Raw genomic sequence first — 22686 nt, 5'->3', positions numbered from 1 at the left:
TGCACTACACAAACTGGAGGGTAAAACAAAACAAGGCATCTCAGAAAAGAAATCATTGTACTGTTCAATAATGAAAAGCACTCTGGGTTTTAATGCAGATTTGTTGAGTGCTCTCCCATCCCAAACCTAAAGCAGATCGGTGCCCACGGAAGCTGTGTAAAAACAAATGCAGGCAGACATACGAGCGCTCTAGAGTAGCCCGTTTTTGTTAAACAGGCCGGCGCTCCATTACTAGGCCGCTCACTGGCTCGACAAATTCAGACTGGGCTTAAAAATATACAACTGACTGTCGTCCTGAGACTCAGCAACTAAATGCCTTGTAAGGACATGAGGTACATTTTAAATAGACTTTGTTATTAATGAATTATCAGCTGCCTGGGGCCACTCTACCCCAGCGCTGGGTGTGCAAGAGGAGCTTGACACTTTGGGGTCAGAACTCACTCTCGCTGCACGTTACGGAGCACGTGAAGGGCCAACCGGACCCGGGTTCAAACATACTCTTTCCCACAGCAGGAAAAATCCACCTGTCTGTTTTGTCTACGTTTACAACTAATCTCCTTTCTGAAACAGCTGTTGCCCTTGTTGTTGTTCTCAAGATGTCTTTTGTGAGATACCTACCTACCTACTATGTAATATTTCAGTTTTCTGGGTCTAACCCTACTGCTCACCATGACAAGTAATTATTTTTATAGAAGTTACACAGACAAGTATCTAACATTCGTACCCCAGCATTTCTTACTCTTACCTTGACGTCATTGGTGTCTCGCTGGCTGTTCCTCCAGGAGCGCGCAATGGACGAGAAGGTGCGGTCAGGGTGGTCAAACTTGTTGTCATTGGCGTTGAGGAAGAAGGTGGTGAAAGGCTCCTTTGAGGGGAATGATTTTACAGGGACACAGTTACACAACATGTTTCCAAAGATAAAGGCATTTTAAAAGTTGGGGTGCAGAATGGCATTTACCAAGAGTGGGGGGAAAGAAACAAGCATAAAAACATAAATATTTCAGAAATTAAGTCTGTTTCGCCGCTTTCCAAAAGACGGCAGAATCCTTTCCCTCGGTAAGGAGGCCTAGATGCAGTGACGTGTTATCAAAAGGAAAGCCAGAAAGCTTTCAAACTGAACTCGTGTCACATCCCTACCTGATGTGCTTCCTGCCTTGAAGGAAATAAAACAAAGAAGATCCCACAGAAAACACTACAAGTTCTCTGCTCTGTGATGGACAGACGTCCAGGTTAGCTTATGCCCTGCCAGGATAGGCTCCGGACCACCGTGGCCGTGCACCGGACGAGCGCTTGCTGGAAATCAGTGACAGAATGGAAGCAAGTTCCTCGGTGGCGGTGAACTTCCTGGTTACTTTAACTGCTGCGAATATAGAGTGGACAAATTGTCCGGGGCTCTGGAACCCCACAGCCTCTGAAACGTCCTGGCAGTGGTAGGATATGGTAGCCACGATGTGTAAGAGTCACTTTGTAAATCAACGAGCAAACCTTGCACATGTTCCGGAAGCTTCCCGCAGTTCCAGAGCCCGCCCAGTGAGTCTGGGGAGCAGGCGGGCCAATCGTCTCCCAGCCCGCCTCCCGTCGCTGCCATGGGCTGCTTCGAATGCCTGTCACGGAGCCTCGCGGAGACAGCGCTCCTTATTCAGTTAGCATATGCCAGCTTATTGGCCCGTGAAATGCTCTCAGGGAGCTTCTGGTGCGGAACTTCGGCCCAACAAGATTGAGACGTTGGATTTCCCATCTCTTTTGTTCATCGCGTACTGATTTCCGCATGACGGCTGCAGTGCTAGAACTCACTACGAGCAAATAGCGCAAACCTAATGGCAAGGCTAAGAGTGAAAGCATTCGAGTCCTTAGTGACAGAAGTCACTAAAAAAAAGCCTCGGACTTTTAAACCAGCGCTGTTTCACTTGGTAGGTATCACAGTGAAGGTATCGCTGCCCCCAACGGCGCCAGTACTCACTATCCTGAGGAGCCAGTGCAAGGTGGAGATGGCCGTCGAGTAGTGCGACGTGTAGTGGCACGGCGGTGCCTGGTCGTCCTCCCAGGTCTCGTAACGCTCAGCGTAAAACACAGCACGCTTCGGGTTCAGCGCTCCGATGGGCTGGGAACAGAGACGAGCTGGATGTCAGGAACGGTACAGATATCACTTCTGGGAACATTAAATGGTCGACATGCACGCGCCCACTTTCGGAAACCGTGGCTGAACGACGCTTCCGATTCGCAGGTCATATCTTACGCCAACCATTAACCCGACTCCCAAGGACAGCCATGAACTGGATTCCATATAAGAGGAAGCGAAAACCAGGACGTCCAAAGATCACATGGAAAAAGACCTTCATTGAAGACCTAACGGCCGTCAACCTGTCATGAGATGAAGCCGAGGCTGCTGCAATTGATCAAGTACGATGGAGAGCGCTTGCTGCCCAATGCACCGAACGGCATGGGAGGATCCAAGTAAGTCTAAGTCTAAACGGTCAACAGCATTCTGAAAAGATTGACACCACCCATGGCTTGTGAGCTGAGGGCAGTACAATTAATCCCCCCAAACCATATTCGTATTTGTTTAGTTTAATTTTAACAGTTTAGGGTTTTTATCTCACAAACATCCTCTTCCTGGACTACAACTTGCGGTTAAAGTGGAGATTCTCTGGGTTTTGGGTGACTTACGCGTGGAGCCCTCAGGAATACTGCAAGAAGGCACCGGTCGGCGTAAACAGGGACCTGACGGAGGGCCACAGCGAGTGCCTGGAGAAGCTACAGACTGCTGAAAGTGATCTATGAGCATTAACCCTGTCTCATCTGTTTTATGCGCCGCACGCACAGAAAACAAAACAGACTCCTCTGCGGTATGAATGTTCTCGTTCCACAGCCTGCTTCAGGACCGCCGAGTGATGTGGCCCAGCCTGGTAGGTAAACAGTGCTGACGCGGCACTGTTGTTCCTCGAGGGGTTCCTACAAACACAAGCAGTGCGTGAACGTGCAAGGAGAAGCCTGCAACAACAAACAGCGAGTGGCACACGTCCCTTGCGTGTAAACCAAGTTGCACCAAAGAGCACGCTGATTCGTTCTGCCGGCCCTGATGCGGGAGGAAGGGTAGCCGCCGGCAGGTGCTGCCCTCGCGCGACCAGGAGGCTGCTGACCTTCAAAACTGTGATGTTTTGCTTCACATGCCAAATATCCAGGGGCTTCTAAATGTCAGGTCAGGTCATGCCCTTGATCCTCAGTCTCTGGTTAGTATTTCGACACCATCGCAAATTTTGTCGATCCACCTCACCTTGCCCTTACCAGCTATCCAGCGGTAAAATAATTTGCCTGGAAAATTACTGTGATGTAGCAAAGCCCTCATTCACACCATCGCTACATGGTTTCGCTTAAAGCACTTTGTCAGCGCAGTCCACCTTCGCAATGGCACGATTTGTCCCATGGATGTGTCCTAACCAGGCCTTGGCCCTTTCGCTTTCATGCGTCCTTTGAACTAAGTAAACACTTAATTGGAAAAGGCCGGCCACGGAGGTGTTCCGATGCTCAGTGTCAATGCAGAGACCACTGCTGGGGTCATAGGCTGCTTCCTTAGATGGGGAGATGTGGCCAGTGATGAAGTCAATGGCAACTAAAGACTGACCCTTAGTTTTGGGCAAGGGGCTGACTGTAGGGGGGCAGCTGTCTCTCAATTACGGTCACAGGAACCACCTCCCGTCCTGTCAATAATCTGAATTTCCATGTGTTATTACATACATACATGCAGCTCCACCGAAAACGCAGAGTCGCTTTCATACACTGCTCTCTGGTCTCATCAAGCCCCAAAAATGCCCTCCACCCGCTTGAGATGGACACAGACCAGGACAATTCGGACTGAGCATCCGCCTCCTCGCAGCCCACAGCTGCCTATAATGAAGTACTGTTGCTACAGATGCTTTGCACTCCTCTTGGCCCTCTTGCGTTCTCCACTCTCCTCTGCCAAGTAACGGCCATGTACTCTAGAGCGGCATTGGCTCAGCCGGAAGCCACTGAGGGAAGGTCTACTGCGATCCGAGGGAATTTACAAGGTGATAATAAGCTGTCGTGTGAAACAGAGGCCCGTTGCGATTGGACAGCATGACACACACGGTATGTGTCACGCGCTCAAAAAACGGTGGCGGTCCAGCTAACGGCAGCCTTCGGAATGACCTCGGATATGGGAAGAGCGCTTCTCCACCAACACCACCGAATCCTCATTTCCCATTATTCCTTCCTGCAACTCAAATCGAAGGGTGAGATAACCACTGGAGAGGAAATGAGTGTAGACCCACCAGTGTCCTCCGTTCGTCACATTTCATACCTCGCATTTCCATGCATTAGAAGAACAAAATCATCAATAGTCAAAGTGACAAGCGGTGCAACGCTGGCACATGGAGCCTTTGTGCACCGAGTGCGTTTGACAGCTTTTCCCCTTTTTAATTACATTTAGGAGCCACAAGACAGTGAGGCTTGTAACATCCTGCAGAAGGAGTTACACATCCAGGCGTGAGTAATTGCCCTTTACCTGACATTTATCTGTAGGCTAAAACATCATGAGGGGCTCACGGCACCCGGCTTCAGCGCCTAGTGCGAAACGCCGCGTCCAAAAATAACCAGGCTCGGCTTCTCCGAACTAAGGAGACTCGCGAGTCAATTTATTGGGGCAAAAGAGAATTGTCATTTCCTCTCACATTAATAACTCATTAAGCGTCTTGACGTGTGCTCTCAGAAGAGGCTGCTTTTAATGGGGTGAGCTTATTCCAAACACTCGTGGAAAAAAATCCAGATGAGTGTGCCTTCAAAGATTGGAAGCTGGATCTTTGCTTGACCATCGTCGTTAAAACGCGCTGCTAAATCAAAATGTACGGATTCCGTGTCAATGTGGGAATGTAGGAAACGCACACTTACAAAACAAACAAGGACGCGGCTTCGATTTTACAGTTCTTTTATTGCAGGCACAGTTGGGGCCCAAAGGAGGAGTGTTTTTGTTTGCTTTCCGATATCCAGGCTACCTCCCCGGGGACGCTTCCCGCGTGTTTTACTTTTTCCGAGGAAATTAAATTATGGAGCATCACAAAGGTTCGCCGGCCCTCTTCTTTCTTCTTGCCTCACCGGGAGAGAAACCGTACGCGGCTTAAAATTGAAGATAACCGCAGCCTTCCGCATCACAACAGAGCAGGTGCTCCCTACGCAACGCTCTTGAGATCAACACGGGGGGGGGTCTTCCTGCAAATGGGCCGAAAAGGAGGATGCTTCCGTGGCACAATTTCCCAGGGTGCACCTTTCTCACATGCACTGGCCCTTGGGGTGAAGGGATGCAATTTGTGTGGCATCGAGTGAGAAAGCAGCTAGAGACGGGCATATTAAAAAACATGAGGCGGAGGGAAGGGAGGCAGTGCGCTACATCTCTTTTCTGTTGCACACAAAGCAGAGGAATCGTCTTTTGTTATTTGTTGTGTCGCGGAAAGCCGGCCTGCGTGTCAAAGCTGACAGGTCACGTCTTTCTCCCGCGTTCCTAGTTTACTGCCGCGCGTCAGCGCCGAGCCCGCAGGTATGGGCATCGATCTCCCCGTAGGGCAAAACATAATCGTTCGTGAGATTTCAAACGCTGGAAATACACTGATGTTTGACCTCAACATTCCACCTTTCTTCGACAGGTTCCGCGCTGAATGACGGTGCTTAGGGCCTCAGCGCAGTCATACGTTTCCAATAATTACTTTTGCTGCCTTTCGTCGGTTTGAGTTGATCATTGCGAGATGTGTGTTGACAGATACATATATAATGTCCCGTCAGTGGAGCGAAAAGATGTCAGGGTAGAGTAACGACGGAAACCTGCTCGCAGCGCCGAACTGTGCATGGCCCAAGCGGATGAGTAACACACCAACTAGTTCGCTCACACTCCGCCAATTAACAGCCGTCACAGAGACAGCTTCCTGTTCACCCAACCGCCTGCCAATCAAAAGAAAATGATCATTTCAGAAAGTATTTGTCTAACAAGAAACGATTTTGACATATTAAGGGCCCTGCCGTGGAAATATGCGCAGCTGACTCCGTGCACATGCGAGAGCGTGGGGGGCGGGGCCTGTATTTGGGTCGCGTGTTTTCACGCCTGGCTGAGCGCTCAGCGAGAAGCTTCACCGCAGGTGTGTGGGTGTGTGAAAAGTGCGAAGGCACATATCTGTCTTTCGCACTTCAGAGGATCCAAACAATGCGAAACGATCGCATCGGAGGCCAGGGACACTGGCTACCGCTCCCCCTGCGGGCTGCTTCCTGTTCTGCGGTCACGTGACCCGCTGCACCCGCTGCCTCGTCCACCCTCCGGGCATCCCGCTCGCGTGTCAGGCTCCGAGTTCGTTCGCGTGAGTCAGCAAGAGCGTCAGGGTCCCCGGATAGGTTTCTCACGCTGCTTCGAATCCCGAGGCGCAATGACCTACCGCCGTACATATAAGCGGCGTTGGCCACTCATTTTCACCGTGATTACCACGCTCTGCTGAAAAAGTAAGCATAGCGCAAATCTGTATGTGAAACAAGTCGCTCTTGATAAATGCATCAGGTGCAAGCCAGGAGGCCCAGGGGATACTGTCCCTTCCAACTCTAGCAGCTGTGATCTTCGGGGGGCAGAGGCCCAGGGCCCCAAGGACAGCTGTCAGGAGGAGTAGGGCCCATGAACTCCTGCTAATGAAGGCAGCTCCAAGCTGTAAACAGCATGGCAGGATGTTCCAGGAATACATTACAATACATAACTGTCTCTCCAGGGCCAGAGGTTGGACTCAGCTCCCCCTCCTCCTCACACAAAGACACAACCATTCCAGGGCAGGGCAGAACCGCAGCAGGACAGGAGCACAAGGCAGGAACAGGACATTCCGGCGAGCTTTAAAACGGAGCCGTGGAGAGACTCCAGCGAAAAGGTGCGTCTTTCTGTCGAGGGAGACACAAGAGCGCCGAGACGTCCCCAGTGCTCCTTTGACCTCAGCAAGGACAGGAACGCTGCTCTCTCGAGTCCTCTGTGAAGTGTTTACATGTTCAAGTCGTACTCCGAGGAAAACTTTTCCAGACCGGCCATCAGCAAAAAACGGGATTAAAATCTCTTAAGAATAACGAGCGGGGCCGCGTCCACAGGATGGGGCTTTTAGAGAGAGAGGGAAATGAGAAATGGAGAGAAAGAGAGGGGGAAGCGCACAGTTCGGGCAGGAATGTGGTTGTTTTCAGGTCACTGCGTTTCTTGGGGAGGGGCCGGGGGCCAAAGCATGCCAGTGTGGTTCACAGCCCAAAAAGACCTCAGCATCGGGCACGTCTCCCAGCATTCCCTCCGTTTGAACTATTCAGCATGAGCCCCACTGTGAGTGGGGAGTGAAGGTGGTGGGGACGGGGCGCTCTGCTCATCTCCTGTGTGCTTCTTCAGAGGCCGCCAAATACTAAGGCTGCTCAACTTATTGGTCTGGTCCTAAAGCCCAGCAGGCCTATGTGAGGAGAACATCCCCGTTTGACCGAGAAGAGGCAGAAGGAAGAAGTGTGGCCTTTTTTGTGTCCTTTCGCCGAACACTGTCAAAATGGATGGACATAAGACCAATTTGGGTTTGAAACGCTCCGTGTTAGTAAGTCTGTTGGGTAGATAGGATACAATGTTTAATAGTTAACGCTTTTTTCCTATTTTCTTTAGTTATTTTTTCAGTGCAGACCTCTGTCAGCTGTAAAAGAACAGGCATCCTCAATGTCAAATGTCAAGTGTTATTTCATCCAGTTTGTCATTTTGTCTACTTCCCCTTTTTGGGTCAAGTGTTCAATCCAGAGCACAGTTTGTAAATATCTGCCTTATTTTTATTCAGGTATGGTATTATTTTCCAGTGCAGAACTTAATAATGAAGACTCACCAGCCACCAGCCAACTAGCAGACCAGACTGGCATCCTTGCCCCCTCCCTACCGCACCTCCACCAGAGAAGTTTCCAAGCCCTCCCAGAAGTGTGACATGATACCTTTGAGAGGTCTCTGAAGTTGCCAGGTAGGGTGAGGTCCAACTCCTCTGACTCATAGTTGGTGAGGACCCAGGGAAAGATGGGATACTGGTTCAGGTCATTGTATGTCCTCCCTGTGGAGTGGAGAAAAGGAATACTGTGTGAGATGAGGTGGGGCACCAAGAAGGTGGAGAGAGGTCAGCGTGGTACATAGGGTGGATCCTCAGGTGCCTTTATAGCTCCTCCAGACTTTTCCAAAAACATTAACGTGTGGGTTAATGTGTCTGTCCCAATCAGTCCCTGTGAGTTTTGGGGTTTTACTGGAGTTCTCCCTCACTGTGAGGACACAGTTAGAAAGCATTGCAAATTAAAGCTTTTCTCGTTTCAGAAGATTCCTCCAGAAGCCCAACACCATGTTCCGGGGTCCTCGCTCTTGGGTGCTCGTAACCATGGAGACTCTTGTCTGTCTTTGTGACAGTGCCCGCGCACAGCTGTGCTGAGAGATGCCAGATGTTGCGCTCAACCTCTCTCCACGTTTTATTTTCCCCTTTTTGTATTAAGGGAAGATGGGTTTCAGATGGTAGAATCTGTCACTGAAAATGCAACTATAACTGAGATATGCCAGTAAACTGGGGAGAGGGAATGGCCTATCTACGAAAAAATATTCACTCAATCACTCTCAGAAACAAGTGTGTGATATTCACTTGCAGCTAAAAGTCAAAAGCACACAGTCCTTGGCTTTCTCCTAATGTAAACCTGTCCAGACATAGGAAATAAGGTGAAACATGACTCATTCGCATATTGCTTTTCCCAATGCCCAGCGGTCCAGTGCTCCTCACACCAGGTTATGTCTTTGTGTTGGCCTTAGAAACAAGTGGTTTCTGAATGGGGACCGTGCTGTAAATTTAAGCTTTGTAGAGCTCGTGACATTTAAGTTTTGTTGATGCTGGGTCACGAAGGTGTTGATTCAATTATGTGGTAATTTTTGAGGCTACACTTTTGAAGCAGTTGGCAACTATCCGGTTAAGCGTCGGTCTGTCCGTGTCGATGAACTTCGACTTGTGACCACTGTTCCTCTTTGCCAGTGCAGATTGTCCATGTTGTATGCTCATGTTATTTTTGAGACTTATCTCTCTTGACACATTAAATAATTTTGCAGTTTTTGTGACAGATGTATCTGGAATTTGGGCACCAACTATTCGGCTTTCCTGGAACTCTGTCAGCTGTCTCATGTTGCTTTGAAAACGCATATTGAGTGCTAATTAGGAATAACCCTAAAACGACTCACCTTTGCAGCTGCCTTTGTGACTGTGATTTAGTTGCTTGTTAACTTTATTTAGTTAACTAAAATTAAATGTCTTTTTCACGTGGTGTTTGTTATTTTGTTACTCCTGTATAATTTATATGCATCATATATGTTTATAAATAAAAAAAAATATCTACAGACAAATAGAGATTTGAATACAATAAATTCCACTGCTCTTCTACATATGGTTATGTATTTTTGAGGGTCACATGCCAGACTCTTGCTATGTCTTGCATCAGCTTTGCCAAAGCTGACATGCCTTCAGCCTGTTAAAAGTGACCTCATGGCTGGCTGTAGTTCTGTCAACATGGCGGGGCTCTCGGCAGAAAGTCCAGAAGGCACCACTTCCTTGAGTGCAGCCCTGAAGGTGCGAGGAACCCCAGCTGCGTTCACGGAGCTGCAAGCAAATACTGTAGCTCTGAGCAGTGTTCATATAGGGAAGATTAATTAAATAGGCTAATGAGGAGGACCTCAGAGTAGCTTTAGAGGTGCTGGTGGTGGTGGTGGGGGGGCTGACAACGGCAAAGATGGCGACAGGCACTGTTAAAGCTAATGGCGGTGAAGTGGAGTTTAATTAGAGCGCCACTGCCGACACGTTAGCACCCCTGCCGCCTGCCGTCCTGACAACGGCTGACAGCCAGGGTCATTAGCGAGGATCCTTCATAAGTTTCCATTGCATTCACATTCTTCCCTAAACCCACACAGCTGACAGTGCGCCATAAAGCAGGAGAGACAATGGAACTATGTATGATAGTGTGGCGAACGTTGGCACCGCTCAGGGCAGGAATACAGTCACTGTTGCCATGGAAACTCAAATAAAAACCTGCCAATTAGGAGATTTTAGGCCCAATGATTAATTACCCATTCCAACAACAGAAGCAAAAATGAAAGAGGAAAAAAAAAAAAAACCCAAATTCAAATAAACAATTACAGAGAAAATTAATATATTTCATAATAGCCTTGAACGAGTAAACAGGTACTGAAACAGAGGGAAAACAGTTTTGAGGGTGCTTTGGTAGACCATAGAATCTCAGCCTTATTTACGATGAAGTAATGAGTCACTATCGTAATAAGTGAAATTCAGTCACACTTGAACAACTCCAGTTCTTAAGCAAGACAGAAAATATCTCCAAACTCTCCCGGTGGCCCAAACGTAAACAGGGGAGCTCCTAGCGTTCAGGCCGGTGACAATAATAATATGAGAGGAATGATCTTCTGACAAAGTAGGATGTAGCATTTCATGGCAATCCTGTTCTCCCTGTGAATGTGGCCAAGGATAATAACATAGCAGTTGGGGAGCATTCACCTGCAATGGTGTTGAGGAACATGAGGTACTCGAAGTTGGAGATCTCCCTCCTTTGCCAGCGCTGGGTCATATTGGAGGATTTGAAGAGCTGCCGGGGTGTGGCCAAGGAGATTCGCCTGAAAACCACAGACACACCTAGAGTCAGCCCTTGGGATTGCGCAAAGGTCCACGGCCTGCACACCCAGCTTAAGGTTTGTACGTTCGAGTCCTGGGAAGCGATCTGGTATTGTATCCTTGAGAAAAGCAGAAGACTTGAGATGATAAAAGAGTCATACAGTAAGCTGAAGGAACAGATCATTTAAAATCTCTGTCATCCACATGTACACCTGCAGAGATGACTGACTGAACTGCTCAGTTTGGCCCAGTAAAAGAAGCTCTTAGCCTCGAAATAGTTTATCAAAAGACGAAAGAAGAGGCCATTTCTAAAATCCATGCCTATCCAGATGGTCTGCTACTTGCTTTAAGGTGAAATATAAAGAAAGTGTGGACTTTTTTTGAAAAGTGAATGTCCACTTTCTGCATTTCATTATGCTGCAGGCTTAACGCCGCCACCATAGAGCATCAGCCACTCTCCCTGAGGCCAGACGCCTGGCAGCAAGTCCTGCTATAGAGTTTTCAAGCAGAGAATGAGAGCGGTTCAGCCAGGGTCAATGGCCACTCACTCCAGTGACAAGAGCAGAGGGAGTTCTACTGTCTGTCGGACACAAGGGCAACAGAAACACACAGCACCGCACAGAATACTGCTGGCCGCCTGTTTGGGAGGGGAAAAAAAAGAAAAAAAAACGGACACACAACACCAAGGAGACAGCAGGAGACATAGTGGATACAGATGTGGCTCTGAAATCCATTTGCTGCAGGTTTTACTTTCAAAAATGACACTATGAATGTGTCCTTCAGCAAAATTATTTGTGTACCATTAGGGTCTATGCTTTATAACGTAATGTATGGTAAATAGTTTTGTTCATTTACGTACAAGATCCTGTGAGAAAATCACTTAACATTATCACTACTGATGGGGGCGCAATGGGTTTGACCGGGTCTTGCTCTCCAGTGGATCTGGGGTTCGAGTCGTGCTGGGGGTGCCTTGCGACGGACTGGCGTCCCGTCCTGGGTGTGTCCCCTCCCCCCTGTGTTGCTGGGTTAGGCTCTGGTTTGCCGTGACCCCGCTTGGGACAAGCGGTTTCAGTCAGGGTGTGTATTACTACTGGGTACCCCAAGTAGGGTACTTTAATGGATGAGACTGGGGTAAGAACCTACAAGCAGGAGGATTTCAGTTGCAGTCCTTGTCCTTAAACACGATGGTACCCACTGTCTTTTTTTTTTTCCCGAAAACCATCTCACCTTGCTTGTGGCAGACCGTAGCTGGTGCCGACCCCTACTCGGGGTAAACCGTATACCACTTTCTTGACTGTGGCTTGGTCGGGGAAGTTGAACATGACCGAAGCTGTGGAGATAAATGACAGGGCACAGTAAGACCGCTGTTACTGGCATAGGGTGTACTCTGATTGCCAGCCAAGTGAGTAAAGTAAGCGAGGGACTTTACTTCGGTTGGCCATGAAGACTTCCAGGCCAGTGTTCTGCAGTAGGTAGCGCCTGGCGAAGACGGCACGGATCTCGCTGAACATCCATTTTCCATGCAGGCCTTCAGTGTATGCCAAGACCTGACACAACGAGCATGACAAGAAAGCAAATGTGTGAGTACACCTCACAGCCATCACGACAAGCACAGAGAAAGGAAAAAAAAAAAAAAAAAAAAGCGTGTTAAAATGACCTGACGGGGCGAGCAGAGAGCGAGAGTAAGAAACTGAAGGACACGAGGATGGAAGAGAGGGAGGAAGGAGAGTTGTGAGGAAGAAACGAAAACACTGAAATACTGTAATTAGGTGGAACTCAAGTGAGGGGGGGAGAAAAAAATTGATAAACGTTACTTTTGATGATTCCAGCAAATGGAGTCTTTAGTGAGGTTTTAGTGTTTGACTCTGTGAAGCAGGTACCCACACAACGGCCCTCACTGCAACACCGCTTACAAGAGCGACCTGTGTGTGTATAGGGTGTGCATGTGCTGCTGGGGTGTGTTTGGGTTGCCAGAGTTCCAACAAGGTAACAATTTTTATTTTGGTCTATTACTAAAAGAAACTTGGTTTTTACCACACAGTTCTTGTCTCGTCAAATACGTTCCCTGTAGGGGCAGCCAACTCCGAGGCCCTCACACGTGCAAACACACACACTGCGGAGGCCAGTCGGGGGGCAACTTTCGAGAGCTCCACCTCCACCGGGTACTGACTGAAGGGCAGCTGAGGGAGACCCGAATGCCTTTCGGTGACACGTGAGAACATTTACCTCCTTCTCGGCCTGATGCAGAGAGAAGCATGCGAGAAAGTCCTTGGGTCACACTCGCACTTTTCAAACTCGACGAGGAAGGTGTGATAGACAGTCCCCCCCCTACCCACACCACCCCTTCCCCCAGCTTTCTGCAGGAAACAGGGAAGCAGGGAGTGAGATGTTACTTCGGGGAAGGTCAGGTCCAATGCTAATACTCGTCTGAAGTGGTGACAGCCTGTTGGAGCTCATCGCAGGCTAGGCCGTGCTAATTTCTCCCAGGAATAGCCTCCCCCCATCCCTCTGCTACAGTCGGATCCCTGGAGCTCAATTAAAACTGGATTATGTCGGAACGTTGTATTCATATCCCAGCACAGTTACCTGCACCTCTCCTCTCTGCAATGCCCCACCTAGCACCTCAGCATCCCCAGTTCCAGCAGTTGTCATGGCGACAGGCAGTGGAACGAGAAGAGGTTAACGTCAGCATCGGGATGGGTCAAAAAGCCAAAGGGCAGGGGGCTTCACATGCTGGAACAAAGGGGCTTCTCGAATATGAATCCATGGTTCTTGAGTCAACATCTACGTTGTTATCCGCATACTCAAAATATGACGTGCGCATTCCAGATTATTATAAGGGCATCAAGTGTAAAAATATGTATTGTTACCTGTGTGAGAGCACAGGAGAACATACACAGGAGATATGCACCTCCATTCAGGTCACGTTCAGCTACACCGGACGACCAGATTTTCAAACGGAATAAAGTGGAAGGAAACCGAGCTGAATATCGGATTCTGGTGGGCTCAGTCCGCCGTAACCCACTGTGCGATGGATTCTGTGCCGAAAGCTGTGTTCTCAAAGAGAAATTGGGAAAACTCAAAGACAGCAGAAGACACAGACAATCAGCGCTCAGTATCCATTTATGTGAGATAGAAAAAGGTTGTGATTTTACTATAGTTTGTTTTCAGTTTCCAGGAAATGTCCCGCTGCAGCAACGTTAAGATAAGTACTTTGGTTCAGCAAAAACTCTAACTATATAAATGGGTAAAACAAACAAAAAAAAAAAAGTTATTGTTTTGGCTTGAAGTGTTTTCCAAAAGAGATATTTTTCTGAAATAAATTTGGGTTTACCGGACTGTATAAGAATACGGGGTTCTACGCAGGATCCATGCATTGGACATCAACCTGTAGCCCTCTGGTCATAAGTTCCATTTGGTCAACCACTCTTCTCCCGCTGCCTTTGGATTATTAGCGCATGCATCTCATAACCCATTTTTCTTTTGAACAAATCTATTACTGGCACCAAATATTACAGAATGTTTGACAGGTAATTTAAAACGGCTGTCAAAACAAAAGCGCCAACATAAAAAAAAACTGCTTTGCTCATATTGTCGCCATTACAAGCGATTTTTCCAATTATATCATTCCCATTAGGACTTGTGCTGTAATTTAGGAGGTATATCTACAACTACCTACATCCATTTAGAAAATTAAATACAACCACATGCCGACATTGGTTCCATTGTGCATAAAGAAACATGGATAAGGCTCTGAAGACCTAATGACAGCAGCACTATAATGACTAACATACACGCTTTAATAATCCAGGCAGAAGTTAAACCTCAGAATGGCTATGTGAATATGCATGCTATTCCCTCTCCTCACTCACCTGCCCCTGCTGCAGGATTTTTAAGGTGTGGGGCAAAGCACAGGATTAAAGGCAAATTAAGGACAGAGGAGCAGGAAATGAAGGGGGGGGAAAAAAGCCTAATGTTCGGAGTTCACATCAAAATTTGTCAAAATAACAAAGACGTGGTTTAAACCAACAAACAGGGAACCCTTCCAGATTGGTGAGAAGAGGGTTGACAAAAAAAAAAAAAAAAACCATGAGCCTCATTGTTTGAGGCCCAGCTGTAAAAGATGCCGTTTAATGAACCTGTCTGGCGGAGCTATCCCTCGCCTGTCAAGGGTGTCAGCCAGTGACGAGCGCAGGGGACGGCCGCCTCGAGTCACAGACAGGCCTGCCAGCTGGAGGCTTCGGCCCCAATCTAATCACACCACCAGGAAAGGACCAGCGCAGCCCCGCTCTCGGCCTGTCGCGGCTGGGACCGGGGTGGGGTGGGGGGGGGGTGGGACCGAGATGGCCAGCAAGCCCAGCCTTTTGTTTCCATTGGAAGGGGCAGCTCCTGCACGGTAATTAAACCTCTGGTGCATGTGCTTCCGTGCAAAATCGGGTCCCTCCCACATGGCCAGAATGTCATGTCACTTTTGGAGGGTGGGGGTCTCTGCCTTCTGTCCTCCCACCCTTCAAGAGCCGAGCGGGCACCGTGGCGTACGGCTAAACTGTGACGGGGCAGCGTCCGATGGGAAAAGCAACTGTCACATGACAAGGACGGCCGGTCACGGGTGAAACTGGTGTATACGTTACGACTCCCCCTAGGCATGTGCGTGTACACACACACACACACACACACAACCGACAGACACAACGGCCATGTCAAAAGCGCTGGTCTTTAAAGCAAAGAAAAACGACACCGTGCTGCGGCCGAAACCTCTTTAATATTCCTCAGGGAGAGGTCCTTGCAGCCCTGTACTGTACTGGGGATAGAGATAGGCCTGCATCAATTTAAAAGACACCATTACTTTCCCTCAGATGCAATTTGCTTCCCATTTGAAGTGAGGACAATCCCTCTTCATGTCAAATTTCCTCAGAAACGGGGCTCTAAGACGATTCCAGCCAAGCCCAAGCTGGCATGACTGATATATTTATATGGGGCTGTTAAACAGTGAGACAACCTGCTACTTCACTACCTCCACTGCGCTCCCCCTAGATTTCACTAATAGCTTTCTGCAGCAAAGCCTCGCTGTGAATAACGCGACAAAAGAGCGCAAACTGTGGCTGCCGTGGGGCTGCGAGGATTTCGAGGCAGCCCACCCTAACTTCCGGAGCGAGGACGGTCCCCTCAGCGGACAGCGCGGAGGGTCTCTCATCCAGAAGACTAAATACTGGACATCAAGAGTACAACGTGTTGTGGTCAAGGGACTGGCTACGCAAGCGGGCCACGAAAGAACGTGGACGTGCTTCAGCTCCTGATGGGAGGCAGGAAGCAGACGTGTTTGTCGGCTGCAAGCGGCGTGCAGTTTAACCGAGCTTACCTGGATACCTGCGCCAAACAGCATCTGGCACCGCAGGGACCTGTATCAGCCGTGCCGGGACACCAGCCCAGTAGCGACCGACGACACGCCGGCCTTTCACTCTTACGTACGGGACAGGACGTTCGATGCAGTCAGCCGAATCTATTGCCAGGGGTGAAGCTGTGGTACCGGGGGGGGGGACTGGCTCATCACATGGGTCCGTGACCATGCAGCACCAAGCTTTTCCCACCAAAACCCAACCTCTGAAATAATACAACAAAGCACTGAAGCACAGCGGCAGGGCTACTTACGAAAAGCCCAATTACTCGGAGCAATAGGCCTTCGTACATTTTCGCAAGTTTTCTCCGACATAAACGGGCACGACCTATAAATCCACACACGAGGCACAAATTCATAGAAAACACTATATTTTTTGTTGAAAGGAATCCAAAAGTGTGTGAAGGATCCATGCCGAGAATTTAAACATTTGAGTTTGGGAGCGGTAATCCCTTAGAGGTTTCTTTCAGACTTTAAAGGGAAAAGTGTTCCTGAATATCAAAGCGCACATTTCATCTGATCCTCTGCGGTGACAAGTGCTGCTGTCGGCTGGGAGGTGGGGGCAGCGGGGTGGGGGAATTAAAAATGCATTCAGATTATTCCGGAGGAGAAAAAAAAAAAAAAAAGGCGCCATCCTTCGGTTTCTACGCAATCTCGGCTCTAATAAAGTAGCGGGCCCCCTAATGCAGGTACCGGGGGGTGGGGGGAGCTTTGCATAATCAGTGTCAGAACACATTTGGGCCACAGCCGGAGTGTGGCGGGGATGACACCGCGCGGGCGCTCTGCCGGAGCCCACGCAGCGGATGGATGAATATGCATGACGCGCGCCCGCAGATCCCTGCCTCAAATGTCCAGCCAAGTTTGTCAATAATGTTTATGTCTCGAGAGGCGTTTCAGGCGCATTAACGGGGGGTTCGCGGTCTATAAACACAGAACTGTGGGGGGTTGTGGGTTGAGCGGGGTTGCAGGGATTTCGTTTCCCTTTCTCCAGCGTCTTCCCTTATTGTGGAGGAGACTCTCGCCATTGACGACGGTCATGCTTCGACAGCAAGCTAACTGACGTGGCGAGGCGGAGCGGCAGGAGGGAAAGGGGAGCCGGTGCCCTATTTCGGAATTTAGCTAAAGTTAGCGATAAGAAAGTCTCTAACTCTGCCAATGAAGGACTAACATTGCATCCATTAACATACGATTAGTTCACATAGCCCTTATGTAAAATCCTTAATACAGTATATTGTGGCACACAGCACCATGGGTTTGGATGGGGCGAAGAAGGACGCAGAGGCAGCGTTCATTACGAACAATTTATTCAAACACCAGCACAAGGGAAATGATGCTCTCAGTCCAAGGAGCTCATTCCTCTAGGACCTGCACTTACAGCCAGCCAGCCAACCTAGCACCCTCAGACTCTCCCCAAACACACCGGCGTACACAGCCACCCCATTATTTTCTCCGTAAGTGCCCCCAGTGGTTACACACACATTTAACATTATTTCCCATAATGCAACTATTTACATTAAACCAGTAACGCGGGTCGTTACAATGTTATTCACACACAAGCGCTCAATAATTATGTTCACCTAGCTTAAGGGAGCTGCATTAAAATTACGTGTCACGTTAGCGCAACGTAAGCTCTACGGTCACAAAGAAAATTACTCTGAGAAACTTTTACTGGGCTGAACGTTCCTCTGATTCCTGGCTGTTTCTTGGGGTGCGCGTCCACACTTTGGACCATTTACCCCGGTCACTTGTACATATAAGTACAGTCCCATAAATTCAAGCTACTTAGAAATCAAGTGAATGTCAAAACCTGTGTTCGATACCGTACAGACACACCACTGCTTCTATTTCTACTAAATTATCCACACAATTTGTTGTTTCACACAACACATTTCAGCATAAGACACTGCTCCCTACAATCCTTCACTGGGACAAGCGGTTATCAATAATGGATAAATTCCAACTAAATTATTTTGGCGATTAAATATGTTGTAAGAAGTATAGCACGTTCACTTGGAAATCCAGCAACTAACATATTTCAACATGCGCTGGTAATATATCACAAAGTGTCATCATGGATGAGGAGAAAGTGCAAAACTTTTGATGTAAGCAAGGCCATTGACTGCAGCTCAGTACGACGGCATTCATTTTCAAAATATATTAACCATTATTTAGCCGATGCATTTGTCCAGAACAACTTACAACGTTAGATTTGTACACTGCTTAAAACTATTTGCCCGTTCGTACAGCTAGTAATCTTGGATAAGCGATCAATGGTATTCCAGTGGGAAGGGGATTTGAACCTGGGTCCTTTGAGTCAAAGGTGAAGGTTCTACCTGTTGCCTTCATGTAAGCTTTACTTTCAGAATTACGTAAGAAAGCTACTAAATGTATAGTCAACTTTATTTTTTCAGGTGACACTTAGCATATAAGTCTGTGGCTGCACTAAAGCCATTTCTTTCTGAGGTTCTGTATTGAAGACCAGTTGTGAAAACCTCAGCTTCATACCTACAAACAGTGATTACGGTTTCAGGAAAAAAGAAGATACAAATGCAATGACTGGAAAACGGCATTACTGATAAGGCCGAAAAATATACGCGATCCCTCACTTAATGGTTAATTTGTTCCGAGAAATTACCCCGTTTTTCAAATTTCTGTTGGGAGGGCATCAAACTAATGCCATTTCTAAGAGAAAAAAAAATTGTTTATTGAATGAGAAATGTGTCACCTAAAAGGAATTAGAAAATCAAAATAAAAGGTATTTTTTGTGACAGTGACATTTTACATTATCTGCACTATTTTTTATTAGCTCGCTGTTTGTTATTCTGTTTTCATTCATTCATGTATTACCAGTAATCGTTTGTACAGCGCGTATGTATTTTCACAAGCCATTATGGTGATTTTTCCTTGTACAGAACCGTTTTACATGAGGGATGAGTGTAATTTTATTTTCATATACATTTCACTTCTGTCTCCGTGTAACACTGAAAAATGAAACTGAAAATTGCTCTCTGCTACTAAGATATCCGTAACACGCTCATTCGGTTACATCAAAGTACACACTTTTCGTACAGCCCTACAAAACTTGACGATACGAACAGCCTGATGGGAATCTTTGGGGTCCCTGCGTTCATCATGGAATGAATTAAAATATCGCCAAAAAAAAAAAAAAAAAAAAAAAAAAAAAAAAAAAAGTAATTTCTGTGATATTTGTACCCCAGCCATACCAGCTAATTTCAGACACAAACTAGATTCTGATACCAGCAGAAGGGTGTACTGCCTTACATTTACATTCATTAATTTCGTAGATGCTTTTCTCTAAAGCAAAGTATATAATACAATGAGTGCAATTACATCAACAGAAAGACTTGGATGCAGATGTGCGATTCTAAAGCACAGTCAATTTGTTACTTTCCACCATACGAACCAATGTACGTCACATAGCTAACTAAAGGTTTATCTGTTATTCAGCAGTTATAATCACAAAGTTATTGAGTTATTTACACGTTAACATGGACTTAAGAGATCATGGGAGAAGTAAGTCCGGAAGAGGTGAGTTTTAATACCCTTAAATGCAAGGGGAGATTCAGCAGTTCTGAGTGAGATGGGGAGGTCGTTCCACCACATCGGAGCCAGAACTGAAAACCTTTGTGTTTTTGCTTTTGGACCTTTTGCGCTTGGGAGCACCAAGCTGGCAGAGATGGAGGAGCATAGCAGTCTTGTTGGGGTGTAGCGAGAGATCGGGTCTTTTAGATATTGGGGAGCAGATCCATTGATGTTTTTGTAGGCCATAACCAGAGTCGGGGCAATTATAGTAAGCCAATGCAGAGAGACGAGGAGGGGAGACAAGTGGGATCGCTTCTGCAGGTCAAACAATTCGCGCAGCAACGCTCTGTATCAACTGCAGAGGTTTGATGGCAGTAGCTGGAAGGCCAGACAAGAGAGGGATGCAGCAGTCCAGGCGGGACATCACCAACCTCAATAAGGATGCCTTCCACCAGTGGCACATACGTAAAAGGCATAAATCATCAATATGCTAAGCCAAGAAGTCAAGTCATATGTTCCGAGATTTGAAGCCACTGAAGACACACAGACACTTTCAGAGAAACACACAAAATAATGGGCGGAATAGGTTGTGGGGGTCTGGCCAGGACACAGGGTGCGTACCCAGAAAAAAGCTTCATTAATAGCTCTTCATGGGGAAGAGCCCGTCGACTGTTGATCTGGCCGAAATGCTCCCGGCTCAGCTAATAAAGCCCACCGCACAGACAAGGGAGAAATACAACCATTTTAAATTCAACATCTTGTGTTTGCAAGGGGTGCCAGTAGGATGGGGTGGAGCGGAGAGGATTGGGTACAGGGGGTGGCCCCCGATGAGCGATGAGCACCGCACTTGTCCCCAATTCATCTCGCCTCTCAGACCTCTGCCTCAGTTCTCCTCTCCGCGCTGTCGCCGTGATGACACCCTCATCCATTATCCCTTTATCCCTGTTATTCACCTGAAATTGCTTGATAATGCGTTACAGATTTGTCTCCCACCCCAGTCGCATAATTTTCGCTGTCGTTAGTGGACTATCATCTCACAAACAATCCCCCCGCACCCAAACCTCTCCGACGGATGGCCTTTGAGGATTATTGCGGGTGACACCTTCCGGGAATCTGGAAAATCTTTTTTTTTGCCGTAGAGGTGGAATTAGCCTGATTTATCTGTCATGGCCAAAAGCACAAGTCATTCTGAGCTAAAGAGAAGGTACAACAGGACCTTATCGGGATGCTGGAATGAGCGCGCGGCAGTTTATGCTAACGAAGCCTTTCCGTTGATGGCTAAACACCTCCCCCGATGTAGGGAGGCTCTGTGGGGGTTTATAGGGAGAGGCGGTAATCTGGGTGTTGAGCGCGGGAGATAATTTGGACTTTATCCCCTTGTAATTATATAGTTTTAAATCTTTTCACCGTTTCTAATCCTGAACTATGCAAAAATGGCTGCGTTGCGTGTGCGCAGCGTTACGCCGTCAGACACCCTACGTCGTCTTTGCGTGGTGCGCGCTCACAATGGAGTGCGGCATTAGGGATGGCATTAGCTACCCCGCGTCTCACCTGCCTGATCAACCTCAGCCAAAGACGGTAACATCACGCACGTCGCAAGCTGCCGTATGTCTCTCTTCCGCAATGAATCTTGGTGACAACATTAAGTAGAGCAATGCTTCATTTCAAAGTATTCTGCGGCGTGAGTACGGAACTTAGTTCGCAATTCTCGTGTTATTCAGCTTTTGGCATTTTCTCTTTCGCTGCTGTTAATGGTGTTTGAATTTACAAACGCCGTCACGAATTCTGCTTCTGCTCAATCTGGGAGCGGAAACAAATCGGAGGGCTTTGGAGCACTTCGTAGCGTTGCGGCGACTACCGGTGCAAGCTTTAATAACAATACTCTGCACACTCTCTCTTAAGCAGTGAATGTTGAGGGTAGGGGGTAAGACAACACGCGGTGCAGTCGCACCCCGAGATATGTCCATTCAAGTTACGAGAACTTGACTTCACCAGGAGTTTTATTTAATGTCCCCTACTTTGGCTTAGAGCACGGTGGGGCGGTGGGTTTGGCCTCTGCCTGCCCTCTGGTGGGTCTGGGGTTCGAGTCCCGCTTGGGGTGCCTTATGACGGCCCGGCGTCCCATCCCGGGTGTGTCCCCTGCCCCTCCAGTCTTAGTCATAATCGTGGCAAACAGGAGCCCAACCCGGCAACATAGGGCATAAGGCTGGAGGGGGAGGGGACACACCCAGGATGGGCATTTAGGAAACCCAAACGTGAAATTTTGTGCGCTTCCTGACTGCTGAGCGGCATAAGGCACTTCCATTTATTCACATACAAGGTGATTCCAAAAAGAACGTAAAACACTTCCACAATATCATGTGAGCACACAGTCCAATTAAACATGCGCATACCGGGTCATACCGCATGTTCATATGACGCTTAGTTAATGAGCAATACATTTTTGAAGGTCTTTGGTTTTTTTTTTTTTTTAAATCACAATACATAAGCACATGCTTTTCTCCAAAGCCATGTACAATGATTATTCTGTAGGATTTAGTTGACACCTTTGTCCAAGGTGATTTATAATGCTAAACAGACAGCACTGAGGAAGGACCTGGCAACCCACCTCTGTTCCCTCCCTTGACTTGCCTTGGAAGCCACGCGAGCGGCCGCTATGGGTCGGCTTCGACTCGGCACTTACCGCACCATACCATAGACGGCATTGAACTCCCTACAGCCATTCAACGATGTGTATAGCAGAGCAATGTAACACATACACACACATTCACACACTATGGGCCATTTAGAGTCAGCAGTTGCCCTGCAACACATGTCTTTGGACTGGGTGAGCAAACCCATGTGAACAGTGGGAGATCATGGAAACTCCACCCGGACCGAGCACTGTTTACCTGTTATAATGTCGGTATTAATATCCCCCTTTTGGACTATCCACATAATGGCATCTTGTTCAAAGTGTGAATTCATCTGCGTTCTTTTCATGGATTTCTTTTGTCCCGACTGTTCCGTTTTTGCGTTAAATGTTCAACTGATACATTAGCACAAGGCATCATACGCATGTATGGTTTTTTC

At 47.8% G+C, this 22686-nt stretch overlaps 1 protein-coding gene across 1 annotated transcript in view; it reads right to left on the bottom strand.

Annotated features, from left to right (window-relative positions):
• LOC108941708 (neurobeachin-like) overlaps nucleotides 1–22686 on the bottom strand; it is a 215912-nt gene that overhangs the window by 26097 nt on the left and 167129 nt on the right. The window contains exons 41-46 of the mRNA XM_029255524.1: nucleotides 12106–12223; nucleotides 11904–12006; nucleotides 10563–10678; nucleotides 7972–8084; nucleotides 1961–2101; nucleotides 746–865 (exon numbers count right to left, since the gene is read on the bottom strand). Coding sequence (XP_029111357.1) covers nucleotides 746–865; nucleotides 1961–2101; nucleotides 7972–8084; nucleotides 10563–10678; nucleotides 11904–12006; nucleotides 12106–12223 — 711 coding nt within the window. The remainder of the gene's footprint in view (nucleotides 1–745; nucleotides 866–1960; nucleotides 2102–7971; nucleotides 8085–10562; nucleotides 10679–11903; nucleotides 12007–12105; nucleotides 12224–22686) is intronic.

Source organism: Scleropages formosus, chromosome 10 (genome assembly GCF_900964775.1).
Source record: "Scleropages formosus chromosome 10, fSclFor1.1, whole genome shotgun sequence".
NCBI classification, from domain to species: domain Eukaryota; kingdom Metazoa; phylum Chordata; class Actinopteri; order Osteoglossiformes; family Osteoglossidae; genus Scleropages; species Scleropages formosus.
Note: the sequence above shows the minus strand (reverse complement) of the source record. Positions and strands in the feature narration are given on the sequence as shown.